This window comes from Phyllopteryx taeniolatus, chromosome 7 (assembly GCF_024500385.1).
Source record: "Phyllopteryx taeniolatus isolate TA_2022b chromosome 7, UOR_Ptae_1.2, whole genome shotgun sequence".
NCBI lineage: Eukaryota > Metazoa > Chordata > Actinopteri > Syngnathiformes > Syngnathidae > Phyllopteryx > Phyllopteryx taeniolatus.
Genome location: NC_084508.1, coordinates 19,310,777 through 19,329,685, shown reverse-complemented (window position 1 = coordinate 19,329,685; position 18,909 = coordinate 19,310,777). Strand labels below are relative to the sequence as shown.

At 38.5% G+C, this 18,909-nt stretch overlaps 2 protein-coding genes across 8 annotated transcripts in view; one reads left to right on the top strand and one right to left on the bottom strand.

Moving 5' to 3' along the window:
• Nucleotides 1-6,698, top strand: part of nr5a2 (nuclear receptor subfamily 5, group A, member 2) — a 75,838-nt gene extending 69,140 nt beyond the window's left edge. Inside the window, exon 7 of the mRNA XM_061779249.1 lies at nucleotides 6,170-6,698. Coding sequence (XP_061635233.1) covers nucleotides 6,170-6,234 — 65 coding nt within the window. The 3' untranslated portion in view covers nucleotides 6,235-6,698. The remainder of the gene's footprint in view (nucleotides 1-6,169) is intronic.
• LOC133480721 (adhesion G-protein coupled receptor D2) overlaps nucleotides 1-18,909 on the bottom strand; it is a 106,039-nt gene that overhangs the window by 1,422 nt on the left and 85,708 nt on the right. For 2 of the 7 annotated variants that reach the window (XM_061779240.1, XM_061779244.1), the window contains 2 exons: nucleotides 15,324-15,403; nucleotides 1,777-2,063 (listed from right to left, as the gene is read on the bottom strand). The exons of 1 other annotated variant lie outside the window; for it this stretch is intronic. In XM_061779240.1, coding sequence (XP_061635224.1) covers nucleotides 1,842-2,063; nucleotides 15,324-15,403 — 302 coding nt within the window. In that variant the 3' untranslated portion in view covers nucleotides 1,777-1,841. Of the gene's footprint in view, nucleotides 1-1,776; nucleotides 2,064-15,323; nucleotides 15,404-17,785 lie in introns of those variants that run through there. 4 more of the 7 variants (XR_009789355.1, XM_061779241.1, XM_061779246.1 and 1 more) reach the window with 3 other exon arrangements.

Sequence of the window (18,909 nt, the reverse complement as noted above, 5' to 3'; positions counted from 1 at the left end):
CCTGCATCATAAAATCATATGCTGAAATACATTTTGTGCTGGCCGGTCCACCAATATTGTAGAAAGGTAAAGTAGGTGATCTGAGGTCACCATGGGAATAATAGATACAATATTATTTTTATTACAAGTCACTTTTCTAATTAAAATATTTTGAAGCTGTTCTCTTAAGTTACAATTACTTACTTACTTTTAACAAATGTAAAAATACTTTTGTATTATACTGTACTTTATATGAGGTTTATCAAAAGATGTATATTTATTTCTTTTGTGGTCATGTATTAGTAAAATAATAAAAATACAAATAAATAAAATTGCTAAAGTATCTCTATGTACAGTATCTGCAAAATGAATTAGTTTGAAGAAAAACATTTTCAGTGAATCTGTCATTTCACCAACAGTTAACTCAAACTTGAGGTACCTCTTCTTACAACCTACAATATCAATAAACACAAATGCCACTGATAATTTGAATCAAACATTGAATACTGCTGAGGATAATGGAGAATAATTTACGGGAGACTCAAAACTACTTCATTCCTTCCACGTCGCCTAATTAAAAAATACAACAGAATACAATATCCTGATATAAAGAAAATCGACGCTGACTCATAGAACTATAAATGTTCAAACCCACCACTCAAGATGGACCAGGCCTTCCCTTGTGTTGGTTAAAAGCACACGCACGCACACACACACACACAAACACACAGACACACACACACACACTCCCAGGACATACCCAATATGGGATCTGGTGAAACAATCCTGGTATCATGTAATAAGTCAAATTGGTGACTGCTTCCAGTATGTGCATCCAGCCGTCAACGCTTACCCTGGTCAGGGTCAAGGTTAAACTCGAGCTTATTCCCAGCTGACTTTGGGTGAGAGATGAGGTACACTGTGCACAGGTTGTCAGTCAATCCCAAGACACACACTGTACAGAAAAACAACCCTTCACACTTACATTTGAACAATTCATTTAGTCTTCCGTAAATGCTGTTGTTTTGGAAATGTGGGAGGAAGTCAGAGTACCCGGAGAAAACCAGCAATGAAAACATGCCAACTCCACACAGAAAGGCCAAACCCAGAACCTATGATTCTGGCGATTTCTTGCTCTGTGGAGGATTTTTGGAAAGATTTTCTTTTCCTTCAATAACACCAATGGATTGAGTGATCATATGATAGATATGTTCTCCTGCAGCATAATGCACGCTGGTCACAGCTGGGAAAGCAGCCAGCTCCACCAGCCCTGACTTGGAGCTTGGCTTGCAGTGCCTGGCCTCTTGGTCCATAAATGTGTTCAACCTGCCTGTCTTCACTCGCCCTGAATTTGTATAAATAATGTATATAAATGTATCTGCTCACTCTAACAAGTGCAGCCTCCGGTGAAAATATTCAGAAATGCATGCTGTGTGCATCCCCAAAGGTGGACATCAGCTCCTGACCGACCGAGTCCAAAGATAACCACAGAGATAGCAAGGAAAAAAAGGCGGGCGGGGGGTGGGTGAAATGCACATAAATAACTTGCCGAAAGCAACATAACACACACACGCGCACACACAGATGTAATGCTGTCAATTTCTAAACAGGCTTTCCTTCCCATCACACAAAGAGGCCCCGAGTCGTGTCTGCCAGCGTTATGTGAAGCTTTTAAACTCTGGAAGCTCATCACTCACCTTTACTGAGATGCACCTGCTGCGTGCTTCCTGCATGGTGACGCAGGAGCGAATGATGAGCGAATGAGGTTACAAGAGGAAGACAATTCACCTTTGGAAGTAGATTTCCAGGATGATTAAGGAGCAGACAATTTATTATGAAAATGCACAAACAGTTTAGCTGGATTAGTTTACAGTAGCCGGCACAGTGTACGACTGGTTAGCACATATACCGCACAGTTCTGGGGACCGGGGTTCAAATCCCGGCCCCGCCTGTGTGGAGTTTGCATGTTGTCCCCGTGCCTGGGTGGGTTTTCTCCTGGCACTCCGATTGGCTGGCGACTGGTTCAGGGTGTACCCCGCCTCCCGCCAAAAGATAGCTGGGATAGGCTCCAGCAGCCCGTGACCCTAGTGAGGATGAGCAGTAAAGAAAATGGATGGCTAGATAGTTTACAGTAAAAGTTGATAACTTGAACTATAAGAGCACGCACACACTCAAGAATGCCAACCTCTGCAGCAAAAAAATCTAAAATTAGGCAAAAAAAATCAAAATTGAAAAATGAAAAAATTGTTTGGGGGTTTATGGGCATATTTTTTAGGAAATAGATGTTATCTGTAAATTGGTTTATTTTTACTCATGACATAAAATTATTTTGAATGCAAATCCTATTCAATGTTAGTGAGAACAGGCACAGACCTAGCTGAGTCCTGGAATGACCACACCGGATTTTCTATTACAGCAGTATGCAATATTGGTGATGTTGTGTTAAAACTTGCATTGGTGCAAATATTACAGTTCAGAGTTGTGTGTATTGCTTTGTAAAAAAAAAAATTCGCTTTCAGAAATGTTAAAACAAATATGAGTGCTGAGAGTAAAGATTTATTCTTTGCCGTGACTTGGAATTACACTGGCTGCTATTTTACAACAGTAAGAGTAAAAGGTATTTATCAAAATGTTCTTAATGATATCGAGACTAATAACATTGTAACTGATAATATTTAGTACATTCACTAATCTCCCTCCATGTTAAAACTGATGGAGGCTCATCGAGACTAAAGAGAAACAGGAGATGTCTTCAGAGAGGCAATTAGCCAACTTTCAAATCACTAATAGCAGCAGTTGTACCTATTGTTTGCAGACTTGATGGACAAACTTTACACATGTAAATATTAAAAGAATAGGCAAGCATTGTTAATGGGAACACTCACAATTGTTATGCAAAAGAATCGCTGTGGCATGCTAAACAAACACACAAAGGTTTGGAAATGGGATGGTTTGAAGGCCGCTGCCGTTTCATTTCCAAGCATGCATTATACATCATTGTGCATAAAGAGGAAGCCTACAGCATTATGATGCTTTTTTTCCATGATTATCCTTTATAAGTAATTAAAAGGAGAGTGATAGAGGGGGAAAAAAATAAATTTTTTAAGCACCTGAACCTCGCTGCCAGCATTCCATTAATTGCCTACACAATGGGGGGAGCCTTTAGAGATTTTTCAATTTAAAAAAATGAGGAGCACACATTCAGTGCTCATGTTATACCGGCACTTAAATCCTACAAAGCTCATAAAAAAGGACTCAAGGTTGCATCCAATTGAAAGCCTCCAACTATAGCCACTTCAGAAATCCATTTAGCAAGCAGGGGGTTAGAACATCTAATTCAAAAGGAGTTGCTCTGTTAAAACGGTTGCACCAATGTCTTTTAAAAACAAACACAGACACACACACACACTTTCCGGCACACGTACTGCCACTGTGTTTGCTTGGCTCCATTGTGGAAAAAAATTAACCCGGCACATACAGAAATCAAGACACAAAGGCCTCATCTTGCCAGAGCTCAGTTGAGTGGTGAAGGTGAATGCTTCAATGCATATAGAATCTTGACCTTTGCCTCAACAGTGTCAAAAAAAATAATTCCCAATCTGTGGGATCGACCAAGGAAAGAGGTCTCCGGCCTCTGTAAGAAAATGACAACCTGAATGTCTCTACACACTACATCACTGATTCCTTGAATTCTATGCAAGTGAACATTTTCAAAATTAGACTTATTTAACATAAACATTATTTTTTGGAACGACTGGATTACTGCAAAACTTTAAAATAAACTTGAACAGTTAAAGAAATAGGAAATGTCGTCGGCCAGGCAAGTATTTATTTCATTCATTTCACTTGTAAAGACTGTGGGTCACTGTAAGCTGCAATGCACTCAAAATAAAACAATGTTAAGAGGACATTGGGTTTGTCATAGAAAATAACATTAGCTCTATCAAAGAGTCTACTTGTCCATCTGTTTTCTCTGATTTTCTTGTGCACATTTTTTTTTATTGATGGTCACTTAACATTTGCATCAAATAAATATATTTATGCAATGATGGTGCATTTAAAAAAAAAACTGTCAAATCTTTTGCGGGGGTCAATCAAAGCATTTTTTAAATTTATATTAAATAAAAGGTATAAAAATGTAATATAATTCAAACCTTTGTTCAGTAAGGAAGTAAAAAAAAAAGAGATCTTTACTACATCGGCGTGTATGTGTAGTAATGCAAATGACCAAGAGGAGTAGATCATAACCTTACCTATTTTTAACTATGAATTACAAGAGGAACTCAGCCCTAAGTCCTTGGTAAAATTATTTCGTTTTATTGAACACTGCTTCATGATTTATCACATTAGGATTAGAACTTGGTCAGATACCAAAAATTTGGTTAAAAAACAAATCTGCAAATATCTGAATTGACCTAAAATAAAATAACAGGCCTGAAGAATATTTACCAACTTTAAAATGTTCTTTTACAATAATGTCTGAGATCAGTGTGTGTTCTTTTATTCCAAAATGAATGAACACACAGTGAAAAAAATATATTCAGCTGAATGAACTGGAGATGTGTGATGGCTACAGATAGCCTCCCATAAAACCAGAACATTTCAAGTCCCATAGGAGCACCAGCAGCCTTGATCTGTGTGACCTACTGATGGAGAGCGTAGTAATCAACACAGAGTGGGACCATGAGCTATCACACATATGGCCCTTAGCACTTCCACACATATTTATTTACCAGCTATGTACTGTAGCTGTATGTCGAAGGGAAGGGATAAACGTCACATGTAGAAGAGCATTGGGTGTTGTCCTTTGTGTGAACAGCTACTAACAAAAGCAGTAAATCAATTTGACTTATGTCACTCAATGAACAGACTGCACCCCAGTGTCTCGACTGATGAAGAGACTTACAGCATCTGAAAATAAATGGAAAAAATGCTGTTGATGACAGTGTGTAGTCAATGTGATTGGAAAATTGCTTCAAGATTGCAATCAGTAGCACACGGACAAAAGAATACATGAACCAGTATGACTTTTGACCTGAGATAGATACTGTACATGTATCTATGGGTTTGACCTTTGACCTCAGGTTGGATAGACTTACTAATACTATTGAACGAGTTAAGTGGAGTAAATTGTGTCATAAAAAGTCCAGATTTTCATTTTGAGCTTTCTTTTTGATCACTAGAGGTCAAATACCATTCATTCCTATTGTGGTAAAACGAAACATTATATTATCAATAATTGTGTGTTGGCCTTAGCTCAACGAGTTGGCCATCCGTTCCCGAAGTTCATTTCACTTTGACATTTGCGTTGTTGCTGGTCACTAGTATTATGCTTCTGTGTTCTTCAGTCGGTTCGCTTTCTGACTTGCTACCGTTCTGTTCTACATGACAACCACGGAATCAGTGGCTTGGCTCTCCTTCCTCGATGTTGACCCCACACAAGAGGATTTTTATTTTATTTGTTTTACTGTAATTGTCAAACATTTGTTAACGCAAATATCGGTGGTGATCATTTTCAGAATACATCAGTGAGGGTAATATCACTTTTTCAGGACAGTATTCAGGGTAATCAGATAATCGGGTCCTTGCTAACGTTGGTCAGATAGGTGGAATCACGCTCAAATTCAACCGGATTATTTTACTGTGTGTACCCCACTTCAGTTGACAGTAAGTCAATAAAAAAGAAAATAATAATGAAGGGAGGATTTTAGGCTTCTTGTTTTGACGTCATCAATCAACTGGTGACTCTTAATAGATCGCTTAGGACTGCGACAACTACAAGACTGACAAACAGACAAGGGAAAAATCCTTCATTTATAGTCTAGAATTTAACCACTTATACCTGCTTCTTAATTCATTAATGACATTTTTCTTTAGTGCTAACATTTTCTTTTTGTAATGCAACATTGACATTCCACTACTTGTTTGCACCAAAGCACATAATCTGCAAGATATGTGATGCACTGCATTCCAAAGACACAAACAAAAGATTAATCTTCAATTTTGTGTCAGTCTGCTTTCAGTGTGTGGATGTGTGTATGTCTGTCCACATATGGATGTAAGTACTTATGTATGTTGTTGTACACAAACAGTACATCTTCTGGTGTGATCAATACAAAAATATGCCTGAATAGAGCTTTCATCCTTCCTCTTTTCAGCGGCTGCTTTTTGTTCTCCTCCTGTCTTTCAGAGCACCAACTCCAACTGCTGGCAGGCCTTCAAATGCCAACAGCTGCTCCCGAACTTTCACTGTGATTATTTAGTCTGCCATACCTCTCATGGGACAGCAACACTTTCTGTAAGCTACTGAGGACTCTAAAGAGTGAAGGTCCATTTCCAAAGTCAGCTATAAACACTATAACATCACAGACACATCACAGCTATGAAAAACATGAGCGTGGACCACTGGGAGTATCTGCCAGTTACATCCCTTCAGCATCTGTTTGAGTCAGTCACTCGGTCGTACACAAGTGCACGACATCTTAGTCACCTGGATTTCCAGGTTGTATAAAAAGCAGGTTAAGATTGAGTTAATTTTGTTGTGATCCAAATAATAACACTTTGACCGAATGTCAACCATATAAATTATTGACGACAAGTGAAGCTTGAAGTTTGACTGTCTGTCTGCCTCTGTGAACAAGGTATATCAAAAAGTTGTCAATTAAATTTGCTGACCGTGCACAGGAGGTTTTGGTTGGGTTTTGAGATGGATTGCAATGCAGTTGTTTCACGTTGCTTTACGACCCAAATCAAAGCACCATTATTTTTAAAAAATGCTGTTGTTTCTTTGGTTAGGAGTGTTTTACAATTAACCTATACAGTATTTCACCTAATCAAACATTACCTATACAAGTTTTAAATACTATGATGATGAATAATATGACGATGGCAATTACACACAAATATAAAAACTCCTCTTAAAAAAAAAAAAATATGTTGCAAAAACATGTTAATCAATGTAATGCCTGATGCCGGATTGTAAATAGGAAGGACAATCCATCAGTGGGTTGTGTTAGGCCAGGTACATACAAAGACAATCGGCCTTTTTTTGTACCGATACTGCCCCTTCCCAACGTCGTACGTCAAACGCCAGACAATCTTAAATCTTATGAAGTTATCCTATAAGATTGTCCTTAGGTCTGATGTGCGTTACGAGTGGATTCGTCCCGACTTTAGAGTCTGAAACAGGTTCAGGGCCGACAATCTTAAATAATGAACGTGTTCAATCTTTGACCAAAACGCTTCATGTATGTGGGGAACGTCAATTTATCCTGAGTCATGACGCCGGGAATAGTGGCGTGGAACAGGATGTAGCCAATCTAGAAGCACCCAAGTCTGACGAATACGGAAGCGACCGCAAATGAAAACAAAAATGTCTTACCCGATGTCGTTTTATGTAGAAAAGTGGGTTTACCCAGATGGCAAGAAGTATTTTTCAAAGCAAGTCATTTTTTAGGAACATCACCATTTTACATGGCTCTCCGCTCCAGCAACCTTCGGAAACATTGGCATGTATCGGGAAGTGTTTCTTCTTCTTCGGTTTTGTGAGATCATGTGTGATCACGTGAGACTTTGAGATTGGCGGATGAACAGAATCTTTGTGTGTGTGGTGTTGTGTGTTGAGATTATCGGATCACATCACACACATGACGACCAAAACTGTTAAATGCCCTGTTTTTTTTATCTTTATGTTTGGGGTCTGTAGCAGATACAAAGTCTTTTAAGAGTGGAAAAATCTTAATGTGTGTAACAGGCCTTAGCTTGTCCTTGAAAAGCTTTCTCGGTGGGAGAGTACAAGACAAGTGCCTAACAACCTACAGATCTGATATCAGGTGAGGGACATGAGGGAAGAGAACTGAGGCTTTGTGATGCTGGAGCATGGACACTGAGGGACTGAACATCAGTTCAATCAATATCAGCCAAAGATGTATGAATTTGGAATGGCAGACAGTAGGTAGCTAACACAGTCTTTATAGGCTTGGGTAAAGCATCTCAACAGGTCATAGCCTATTTGTCTGACTGTTATTAATTAAGAAATGTGAAAAAAACACTATTTTGAAATGATAGCTGGCTTCTAATGAGGAGAAGATAGTCATACTTAAAGACGCTAAGTGAGACATATTGTAGAACAGCTGAGCGTGAGCTCTTACAATTCACAGAAGCAGCTCATTTCTCCTTGCTATGATGACTCAGTAGAAAAGAAAAGAAGCATGTAAACTACAGGTTTCCAACGTTGATGAGAGAATGGGTCAATAAAAAATATATATTTTTTTTAAAAAAAGATTCATTTTCCAAAATAAAGATTCAGGTCAATTTTATCTTTATTTATTGTTAAGCCTGTTAATTTGCTTATTGCCGGTAATTAAAATTGTTAGGCCTTGTACAAGGTCTATGCTCTTATGAGTGCCATTGAGGTAAAAATAGTGTAATGTTACTTTATCAAAACCACAAGTATTATAGTTTGGCTGTTAGAAAGCAGTTAAAATGGAAGAGAAACTAATTTATTAAAATGTGACTTTTTGTCTGAATGACAAAGAGAAGGTGTACCACAAAAAGAGATTTAGTTAGTAAGGGGTTTGCACTACAACATTCTGCATTAGCAGGCCTTGTGTCACCTTTGGGGGATGAAGACAGCAAATGAGGCAGGGACCACTGTCAAGACCTCCTGACCTGCATTCAGACATAAACAGGAAGTCGCCTACAGGAAGAACGTTGTGTCTCTCGTTCTCTTTTTTTATAGTGGTGAAAACAGAATTGTGCTACACTTACATGTGATATTTAAACAAAACTTTTAATTCCTGGAGCAGCCCATTTGGTATTATCCATAGTTTGAAAACACAACATACAAGGTGTTATGTTTGTGTACTGAAAGAAAGCATTTGCCGTATCCTAGTGCCATTTAAAAAGACTCTGCTATGACCAAAGATAAACCTTTTTGTCTCTGCTTTTGCTCTTGGATGATGACCAAAGCACCAGCTCCAGACCGACAAGCATCTGTAGGAGGACGGGTTGGCAGCGTTTGGTGTTAATTGCACTTACATCCTTTACGATATGCATCACATTATTCACTTCCGCACTTACATAAACTACATGAAGAAATGTCTTGAAGCATAATCAATCAATCAATGAATCACACAGACACAATCAAGGTTTTGACTAAACTCCTTGGTTTCCCCTGAATCTTAATTTGTCAATTTGGTTGGATTAATATGGTGAGGAAGATGAGGAATAATTATAAATCATTCTCTCAAATCAATATAACTGACCTCACTAATCTAGTGGAATGTACAGCTTGGAAGCCGTAAAAGAGGACAGACTAAATAATTTCTTCCATTTTTCAGTTCCAGTAAGTTTAATGGTCAGATGACTAAAGACAGCAGTACCTAATACAGTATAGATGGACCAACACAGAACCAAACAAAAACAAATTATTAAAAATACTACTCACTATTATGCTGAATGTAATTGCTGTAATTAGTCGGAGCCACTTGTTTGAACACTTGTTTCTCTTGCATGGGCCAGTCCCATCTTTGGGTAATGAGAAACAATGACGTCTTAAGTGAGCTACTTATGTTCGGTCGACTCCGTAATTTAGTATTGGTTGCAGGCTTTGCAAAAAATCCTGCTTCACAATGATTGGGTGTTGGATATGGAGCAAAGGTATTAAGTGTTTTGGGGCCATTTTAAAGGCTTATTTGCCTCATTTTCAAGCCTGTCGTCACACAGCAGGCTAGATATGTGAGAATCATCCATAGCAATAACCCCGTATTCGATTCTAACTTCTTTCAGACTGATGATCAATAAAATCTTTTTTGTTCTGTCTCACTGTGGTGCCCAGTACCAAATATCCCACAGACCTGTATCATTCCGCGGCCTGGTGGTTGGGGACTGACAATCTACAAGATTGATAAAAAGTAAAGGAAGTTGCACAGTCCTGTATAGAGATCAAGAGGCTTAACAAACTGCTCTGTCTAAAAGAGTGATTTAACTGTACTGGGAGGATGAAAAGGTTGAGGATGGAAGGGGAAGTAGGCCAAAAAGGAAGTGATTTAATGTCCAAAAAGACACTTGTTTTCTCTCTGTCGTTTTCCTGTTGTGCTCTGATAGGGACTTCCTCTCCCCATTGGAGGTGGGGATGTGGGTGTCATCTGTCCATCCATACCACCCACTCCCATCCACCCAAAGCCCACGGAAATATCATTCTTCTCCCGTACATCCCAATAAGGCAGTCATCGAACACTTTTGAGTTCTACAGTAGTGCGCCTCTACTTGTGGAACTATTTAAATATTGGGGCATTTAACTGACGCTTTTATCTAAATCTGTGAAAATTTGACGTTAATGACTGTAAAAGCATCCAATAATGAGTTTAAAATGTCAAGAGATGAGTGAAATAATGGAAGTTATAATTCTAGTTGTGCTTTTATATACTAACACCCTAATCCATACAGTGTTGATATATTTACATGAACACTGTATATACTGAGCTCAAATAAATGAGCAATTGCCTGTGCTTTTACTGTGTCGAGAAAATAGACCTCAGCATCGAACCATGGCAAAAGCAGGATGATCTCTTCCCGTCTGTCTCAGTATCTCCGTGACCAACTCCCTTCCTATGTGCTAAAACACACGGTCACACACCCACACACATGCACTAACACACGCGACCTACCTACCGACGTCCTCTGTTATTCATTCTACACATCTATTGCACTTCTACAAAGCATATCGTTCTCTCTATCTCTCTCTCACACACACACACGCACACTCACACACAGATGGAGGAAGCTCTGCCTGTGTCTGCCGAGGATATGAAATGTAGTGATGGCACATTAACGACAGGTTCCGTGACAGCAGTATGCATCAGCCTCAATGAACAAAGCATGCCCATTTTTTAATTCATTGTGGATTGTGTATGTGAAACAATGGCCCTCAGCCCCACTGGGGATTAGGAGAGGGTGAGAAAGGTGAGTTTGTCAGTGGCAGTTTTTGTGTTTTAAACTGTGACTGATCCCGTGGGTTCTGTTGGATCCGAAATATCACCATGGAGCAACATCCGCTGTTTTTCAGGTAACCAAAAACAAAAGGGAAAACCACAATGGAAAAATAAAGGCTATTTGGATGCAGTGTGTGTCAGAATGCTAACATAACATCCAAGCTCTAGAAAATAAATACATTTGATCAAACCATTATGTTAAACTATAATGGAGAGAGCTGTTGAATGTTCAAATTCCATGTATTAGAAGTTTAGCAAATGCTATTTCCGCTAAGCTTTTTATTACTCGGTATTTTGTCTATTTTAGTTTCTACCAGAAAGTACCAGGGACTCCTTGTGAAAACTGTGCTGGTCATGGTAAAAAATATATTGCTATTTCACTTCATACAAAATATACATATTCCATATTATGTTTACTATCCCCATTAATATCACTGCATTATGACTAAACATTATACACTGTAGTTTGAGGTCATATATTGTATGCAGGGCTTGGCGATATAGCCTTGAAATAAAAATAAATAAATAAATAAAAATACAAAATCTGATTTTTTTCCCCCTTCGCTTATAGAAAACCAAATGACAAAGACATTATTCAAAATGAGTTTTGCGATTTACTTCTTTTCCCCCTTCGGGGATTTTCTTTATTTCTCTTGATACCAAATAATCTTTTTGTGAGAAGAGCAACTAATAACAATTCATAAAATGAGCCGTCAATCTGCATGGCTCAGCTGCTCCATGTCTGTTGTCGCCGTACCAGCGCATGCTCTCTCACACAGAGTTGCATAGCTGAGGCAAGGAGACCACAGCAAAAGAATATGTCTTTGAAGCACATACTTTGGGTCAAAAGTTTCCAACATGCCGATAAATCACTGCATTTACGATGTATAAAGTTATTGGGCAATGTACAGCGTGATTGACTCTGTGATTGCCTTCCACCGGGTTCCTTTATTGTCATACAGAAAATAATGAGAAAATTATTCCGCTCGTGTTCTCAGTTTCTTAGTGGGAACGAAACTCACCAGACACTTTTCTGAAAAATTGTCCCTAGAGGCGTCGGAAAAGCCACTAACTTGGGAACACTGACCCCCTCTCTCCCTCTCTCTCTCTCTCCCTGTCCACAGCCATGTTTTTAGTGTAAGCAAAAAAATGCAACGTGCAATATCACATGCTCAGAGGAGGTCTGCTGTTACATTGACACAAGGAACCGTGTTGTACAGTATATAGAGGTTGGAGTTAGTTTGGTGTGCCTGAAGTATTTCTTAATAATACTGCAGTTTGAAAGGGTTGATGTGAGGGCTCTCAATGCTCTCAACCAACAGTCATGATGGAACATAAAATAGTTCCCACAAAGTCAGGAGCATAAAATTGTCTTGGTAAAATGAAGAGTGCTAAGCCAACTATTGATTTTTTTTTTTTTTTCCATCGAGTTTATGATTCCAATTAAATTTTATTAACTGTAGAATTCTTCGTCATTCATTCAGTCGTACAGAAAGCTATCTTGGCCCAACCTTGGCATTCCTCACAGCCCGTGTGATCTATGCTAATAGAGTCCACTCATGCAGCACAGCTAGTCTTAATGAAAAACCTTTGGCTGGTGATCAGTGCTATTGATCAGGCTGAGCCACACCTTTAAACAGGGCTAATTGATCAATCCCCACTGCTTGCGTTGGATTAATGGAACGTGACGACTGCTTCTCCCACCATGAGTGTGTGTGTATGTTATTGTTTAAAATATAAACATGTCCAGGTATTTAAATTAAATAACTTTTTTGTGCATGGATGTGATTTATGTGCATAAATCCAAAGAAGCTGTGCATGCGTTTAATGCACAGTTTTTCAAATGTTTAGTAATATTTTCGGCTGATAAGACTTTTTTTTTTTTTAATCTCCAAAATTAACACGTTTTTTGTGATGTGATTGCTGTTTTTAACCAAAAATACAGGGGATAATATAAAGTTGACATTTGACCTCTTATTTGATAGAAAGTATTTACATCCTAAGCAGAGCAGTTTCAGGACAAATTTCAAACGAGAAACAAGGTTATCAAGGCACAGAATGTTTTGACTAGGTGTCACAATGTCAAATGTTTAATTGCAGCGGGATAAGAAGCTTATTCTGTCATGTCCTATAATGTATACCATATCAGTTTACCTCTTGGGAAAATTGCATGTGTATCGTCAGTCCCAAAGATGACATGACACCACCAGCCCCCTGCCAGGAAGCACATGAGGCACATGGGCCAAAACAGGAAACCCCCAAAACACTCCTGACACACACACACACATTCATGCACCGCCCATCAAATAACAGAATGACTCGCCGGCCATTTGAGTGTGTGTGTGTGTATTTGGGGTGTCTTAAAGTGGGCGATCCAGCTTGCCTGTCATGGGTCTCCCAATCGCGTGTGAACAACAGGGGTAAACACTGAAACACTCAACAGGCTGCAAGGGTCAACTGGGGTGAGTTTATCTGGACAAAACCAGGAATATTGTTTTGTTCCATTGCAAGAATCTGTCCATTCTTTCACAAGTTAAAATGTTTTTCATTTGCATCAATAAAGAATTGCATATATTATGTAACAGATTACAAACATTTTATTAATATTCGGGAAACAGTTTCTTATTTATTGTAAATGTGTTGTCCTTAGGAAGCAAAAATCATGTTACTTGGAAATTAACTTAAAACCTGAAAAAAGAAATGCAGGAGCGAGCCCACAATAACATCTGCCCTTTGTCTTCTAACTAATGTATTTACATATTGAATCATTGTGTTTAGTTGCTGAAGGAAGTCTTTTATTGTATAGTTTTGGTTTATACATTAAACAAAAAATAAATAAAATTAAAAAAAAAAAGCACATTGTGCACTCACATTGTGAAAAAGCAACTAAACTTACACAGCAACTAAACAAATGGCTTGTCTTTCATTGCAAGGCAAACCCCTTCGAGGTAAAATCCGCACAATGTAGCATAAAACATTGCTTACCTCCAATATTTATTTCCATGATTTATTTAACCTTGACCAAATAACCTGCCAGCACTCCTAACCTCCCATCCTCTGCCTGATTTACCGCATTTTGCAGAATGGGACCATACTTCCATCCAATAACCTCTGGTGTGAACTTAATTGTGTATACTCAAGTATTGAGTTTCAGGCCATGGGTGGATGTCGTGAAGCTCAAAGAGAAACAGACGCTGTGAACTTGACAATGAGTGAAAAGGAGATAGAGTGGAAGAGAAAGCGAGAGACAAGGACCACCCAACATCTGAGAAGAAACAACAAAGCTGGATGGAGAGTAAAGTCAGCCTCATTCACTTTGGAGGTAGGACAGTCTGACATTGTTACGTAGCAGTTGTTTGGGAATGAAGCACACACAAAAAAATACTTTGATGGTGACAGATGTTGAACCGATTTTGAAAGATTTCTGAATAATTTCCCAACATTTCAACATATTTGAGATGAATCTGGAAGAGTGTATTTTTAATGTTGTTAAAACCTTTAAACTTTTTAAAAAATACTCTTATTATACCCTATGATAATAACTGAATTATTATGAGTAGTCTTTTACCTTGAGAACTACTGTGTACAACTACTGAACAACAATGATGCTTAATTGGCTTGCCTGAATTACCAAAGCAAATTGTTATCTACCGCTATCAAACAATATTATGTTTAGCTCTTAAAATGAATCAACATGAAGTTATAACTAAATACAAAAAAAGCATTGCAAATACAGTACACTGTATGAATGAAATTGTTGAAATGAATTGTTTAACTGTAGTAGTAAACGGTACATGGATGATGTAGTACCTACATTGGTCACTAGGGGGACATGTAGACAAATGCCATGGAAATCAGCGTGTGCTTGTGTGCAAATGACAGCTAGAGCAAGAGAAGGGTGGGTGAATTGGTTGAATATTATATGGTTTCTTATGATTAGATTATTTGAGACTCATCAAGTCATTTACATTTTTTTTAATGTAGAAGTACATTTTAATTAAAGTACAACTTTAGTTTAGAGACACTTTCTCATACTATTTAATGAGAAACCGTTTCCAAACATTTGACTCATGGTAGTGTTACTATATTAAAGTACAGTATAGTAGTATGAAAACCAGATGCATCTGACTAAACAACCTTTTAGAAATACCAAACTTGTGACTGTGTTTTACCCCGGTACTGTGAACATACAGCCTGACTTGAGTCTGTTTCAGTCCAATGGTTAAAGATCAAATTCACTTGTTAACATCCCCCCCACCCCACCCCCAAACAATCTGGCAACACAAAGAATCCAAGTCCCACATTGCAAGGGACTACATTATGTGTACATGTGTGAAGGGAGTCAGTTACCTTTCTATGCAGACGCGTGCCTGTGAAACTTTGGGTGGAGAAATCGGACTCCCTTGGAACAAAAGGAATGGACAGCCGAGCTGGAGACAGACACAGACATACACACAGTGTTAAATCAATTTAAAGTCAATCTTCTCTAACGACAGTCGCATCAGCATAGGGTTTTAGGAACAAAAAAACACAAAACAAAACAAAAAAGTCTCACCAACACAAATAAAAACAATCCTATACAAACAAAAAAAATAATTGAATTTCATTCAGAAATCCTAGTTCACAAGAGATTAAAAAATAAAACAATTATAGGATTAATTTAAGAAATTCCTTGCTCTAGTCTTCCTCTGTATCCAGGTGCATTGAACTTGTAATTCACTGACCATAGGACGAGACACAAGCTGAAGAGCGAATAACTGAGGTTGCCCTACAGGTGAGCAGTCATCAACTGGGGCCTATTAGAGCACAAGTGAGAACCTAAGGCAAAAATGGCTCAATCCACTCTTCAGACATGCATCTGAGGCTCTTTTCTGGAGTACCTTGATCCTCTTGTCGTCAGCACAATGATTCACTTTCACATCATTTTGTGACACAATTTCCCTATCGTTTGCAACTCCAGTGTGTTCTGGGCTCTCACTATCTACTTTTTTCCTATATATCTGGTAAATTACCGCTTCCTTTCCACCACAATTTGCAATCTCACTCCTACTTGGATTGTTAATCTGAATTGCTCCAGAAACTAGCTAGCTCCTGCCGCTAGCTCTCGCAGCTAGCTTTTCCAGCTGCTAGCATCTCCAGACTTGCAGCACAACAACGGCCGGCGAAAAAACAACAACCGGTGGACTATTAACCAATTACTTGATTCATCCAACGTAGCCTACCCGGTAAGATTGCATTATTTTAAACAGTACTATTAAAATGTTATACTTACCGTATCATTGAGCATTGATTTGAGTCAATGACCGTCTTTGTTCTTTGCTAATATAAGAACTTGAGTAGAAATGTGCAACGGGGAAGCGACACAAACGTTAGCAGATGCACACAGAGCAGAATATTTCTTTGAAAAACCTAATAATATATGGATAATACTTCATAGTTTGGACATGGAGAGGAGCAAATCGATGGCGCGTGTTATACATAAGTAGAATGGTTTTCATGATTTTTGGGGTACGTATTATACACAATAAATTATGGTAATCACAAAAAGTATCACATTAATCATGTATTAACCCAGATTACTCACACAATTTATTTTGACTGCACATGCTCCTTTACCTTAACCGCGGCTGGTTACCTGAAAGGTGGTGCAGGTTCCTATAAGATCAGTAATCAGGTCAATGCTTACGCCAGTGCAAAGATGAGTTAAGAGATTCTGACTCGTGTGGACGGCAGCAAACCTTGCTTAGAAAAAAGAAAAAAGAAAATCACCATGATAGGACTTTAGATAACACAAAGGTAACTTGCATCTATTACAGCGCTGGACTCTCTTTTCATCGAAGCACAAGTTTACCATTTCAAGGCGAAACACATTTTGAGGCAGCCTCTAGCAAGAGCTCTACTAGTACATGTGGCTGATGACAAATAACGCTGGTGGAGTGTAGGCATGGCAATGTTGTCAACATAAGTACCATGGATAAATTAAGCAACACTTTTGCAAAATGGATGGCCACAGCATGTATGTAAATATTGTTGTTGTTTTTTTTAAATCTTATTTTAAATTCTGCAAATAATTAACTGTGATTAATCGTGATTAATCAAAAATCACAACTGTGATTAATCTGATTTAAAAATAATCGTTCTACAGCCCTAGAAATAACATATTTTGGTATTTGAATGAAATTCATGGCCTAATTTGAATAATTGCTCTGGTAAAATTAGGAAGTGTGACCAGCTGTGCTCTTTTACCTGTACATTTCCACCTTTTGGTAATATTGTATGTCAATCATTATAGTAGCATGACTGTGACTCGATAGATAGATAGATAGATAGATAGATAGATAGATAGATAGATAGATAGATAGATAGATAGATAGATAGATAGATAGATATCATGTTAAATGTCATATATTCTTCTTCTGGAAATTGAAAAAGAAGAGTTGAAAGCTAAAACATTTTTAGGCAGATCATTTAATTTTAAGCGATCATTTTATTTGGTAATGTCACCAATTTTAAATGGTGCCAGTAGATTTATGGACACTGCATCTGTGCAGGTATATCACTGACATCGAATCATCCGCCCAATTTGTCTGAACTGCCTGTATCGCCTGTCGTGTCTGCTCTCGAACAGGCTCTCTGTGTCGGGATTAATCTCCTTGGCGGACGGTTGATCTGAAGATGGGTTGGGCAACATCAACTACTACCAAAACTAATTTCACTGTGTCACTGCATGACATCCCCGCCCACAACCCAAAATACTGCGAAATATCTTCATCGGTCTCTATCTCATCTACAAGTGAGAGGGCTGCAGGGCGGGGGGGGGGGGGGCAAGCCAAAGGGAGAAAGGTCAGCAAATCAGAGGAGTTCATCATTCTGAGGTGAAAGAGCTGCTCTTTAAAAAGGAAAGCAAGAGTTGGGGAGAATAGCATGGAGTTACGGAGTAACATTGGCGGTAGGGTGCTTGGGGGTGGGGCTTTGTATGGTTGTCTGGTTATTGGTTGTCAGCCAAAAGTTCATCGTGTGCTGCGGTGTTGGCTGACAGCCACTCAGTGCAAATCAGTCACAGTATTGTTGGTTTAAAACCTTCATGTGTTGCTTTTGATTGTCTCTTAATTAAGATCAAACTCAACACAGACATCATAGTCACACTTGGAATGGCCCTTTTGTGGCCAAAACACACGAAAGGGTTTCTTGCAACAACAAAAGCTGGTAGTCAAACATGTACATCCAATTCAGAAACAAATAGATCTTGTTGGCGTCTGGCATGAAGCAGACAGCTTTTAATAGAGTCAAGCTCACTGCGGTGCGTTTGGGACCATCTGTCCAGTCCATTGTGTTACTCTTTGAAAGCGCATCGAGTGACAGCTGAGGTGTGGGGTCCTATGAAGACCCCAGCCAGGCTATTTCTTTCTCTGCCTGTTATCCATGTCTTCCTTCTGTCTTATTTTCATTTCATTTCATTTTTCTTCAACATAGATTCCCTAATCATTGTGTAGCTGTTGGCAATTCTTAGTTTGAACTATTCTAATTTAGAGAGAAGGTGGAATGAAGAAAAAACTGTGAAACAATTGCATTTTAGCAGCATTTGCATAGTCTTTGGGAGCACTTAAAGGACTTAACTACATTATGACAGTAACACATTTCTGGTTACATGTACAGTATTGGCTGATGGCAGTGCAAATTGACAAGGTGGTGCAACGTACAGTACATACGCTGTTGAGTGAATATATTGTTTTGAGTACACTTCCAAGATACGTGTTTCAGTGTTGTTGCATATTAATTATAGCTTCCATCGACACACATTGAAGATTGAATGGCACCCTGTGCAAGACCCCCTTTTGGCGGATCCCATTTTCCACTGAAATTAGAAATTTCCAATAATTCTAATTATAGCCCTAGGTTGGATTAACTGCATTATGTTAGTGGATAGATGATTATC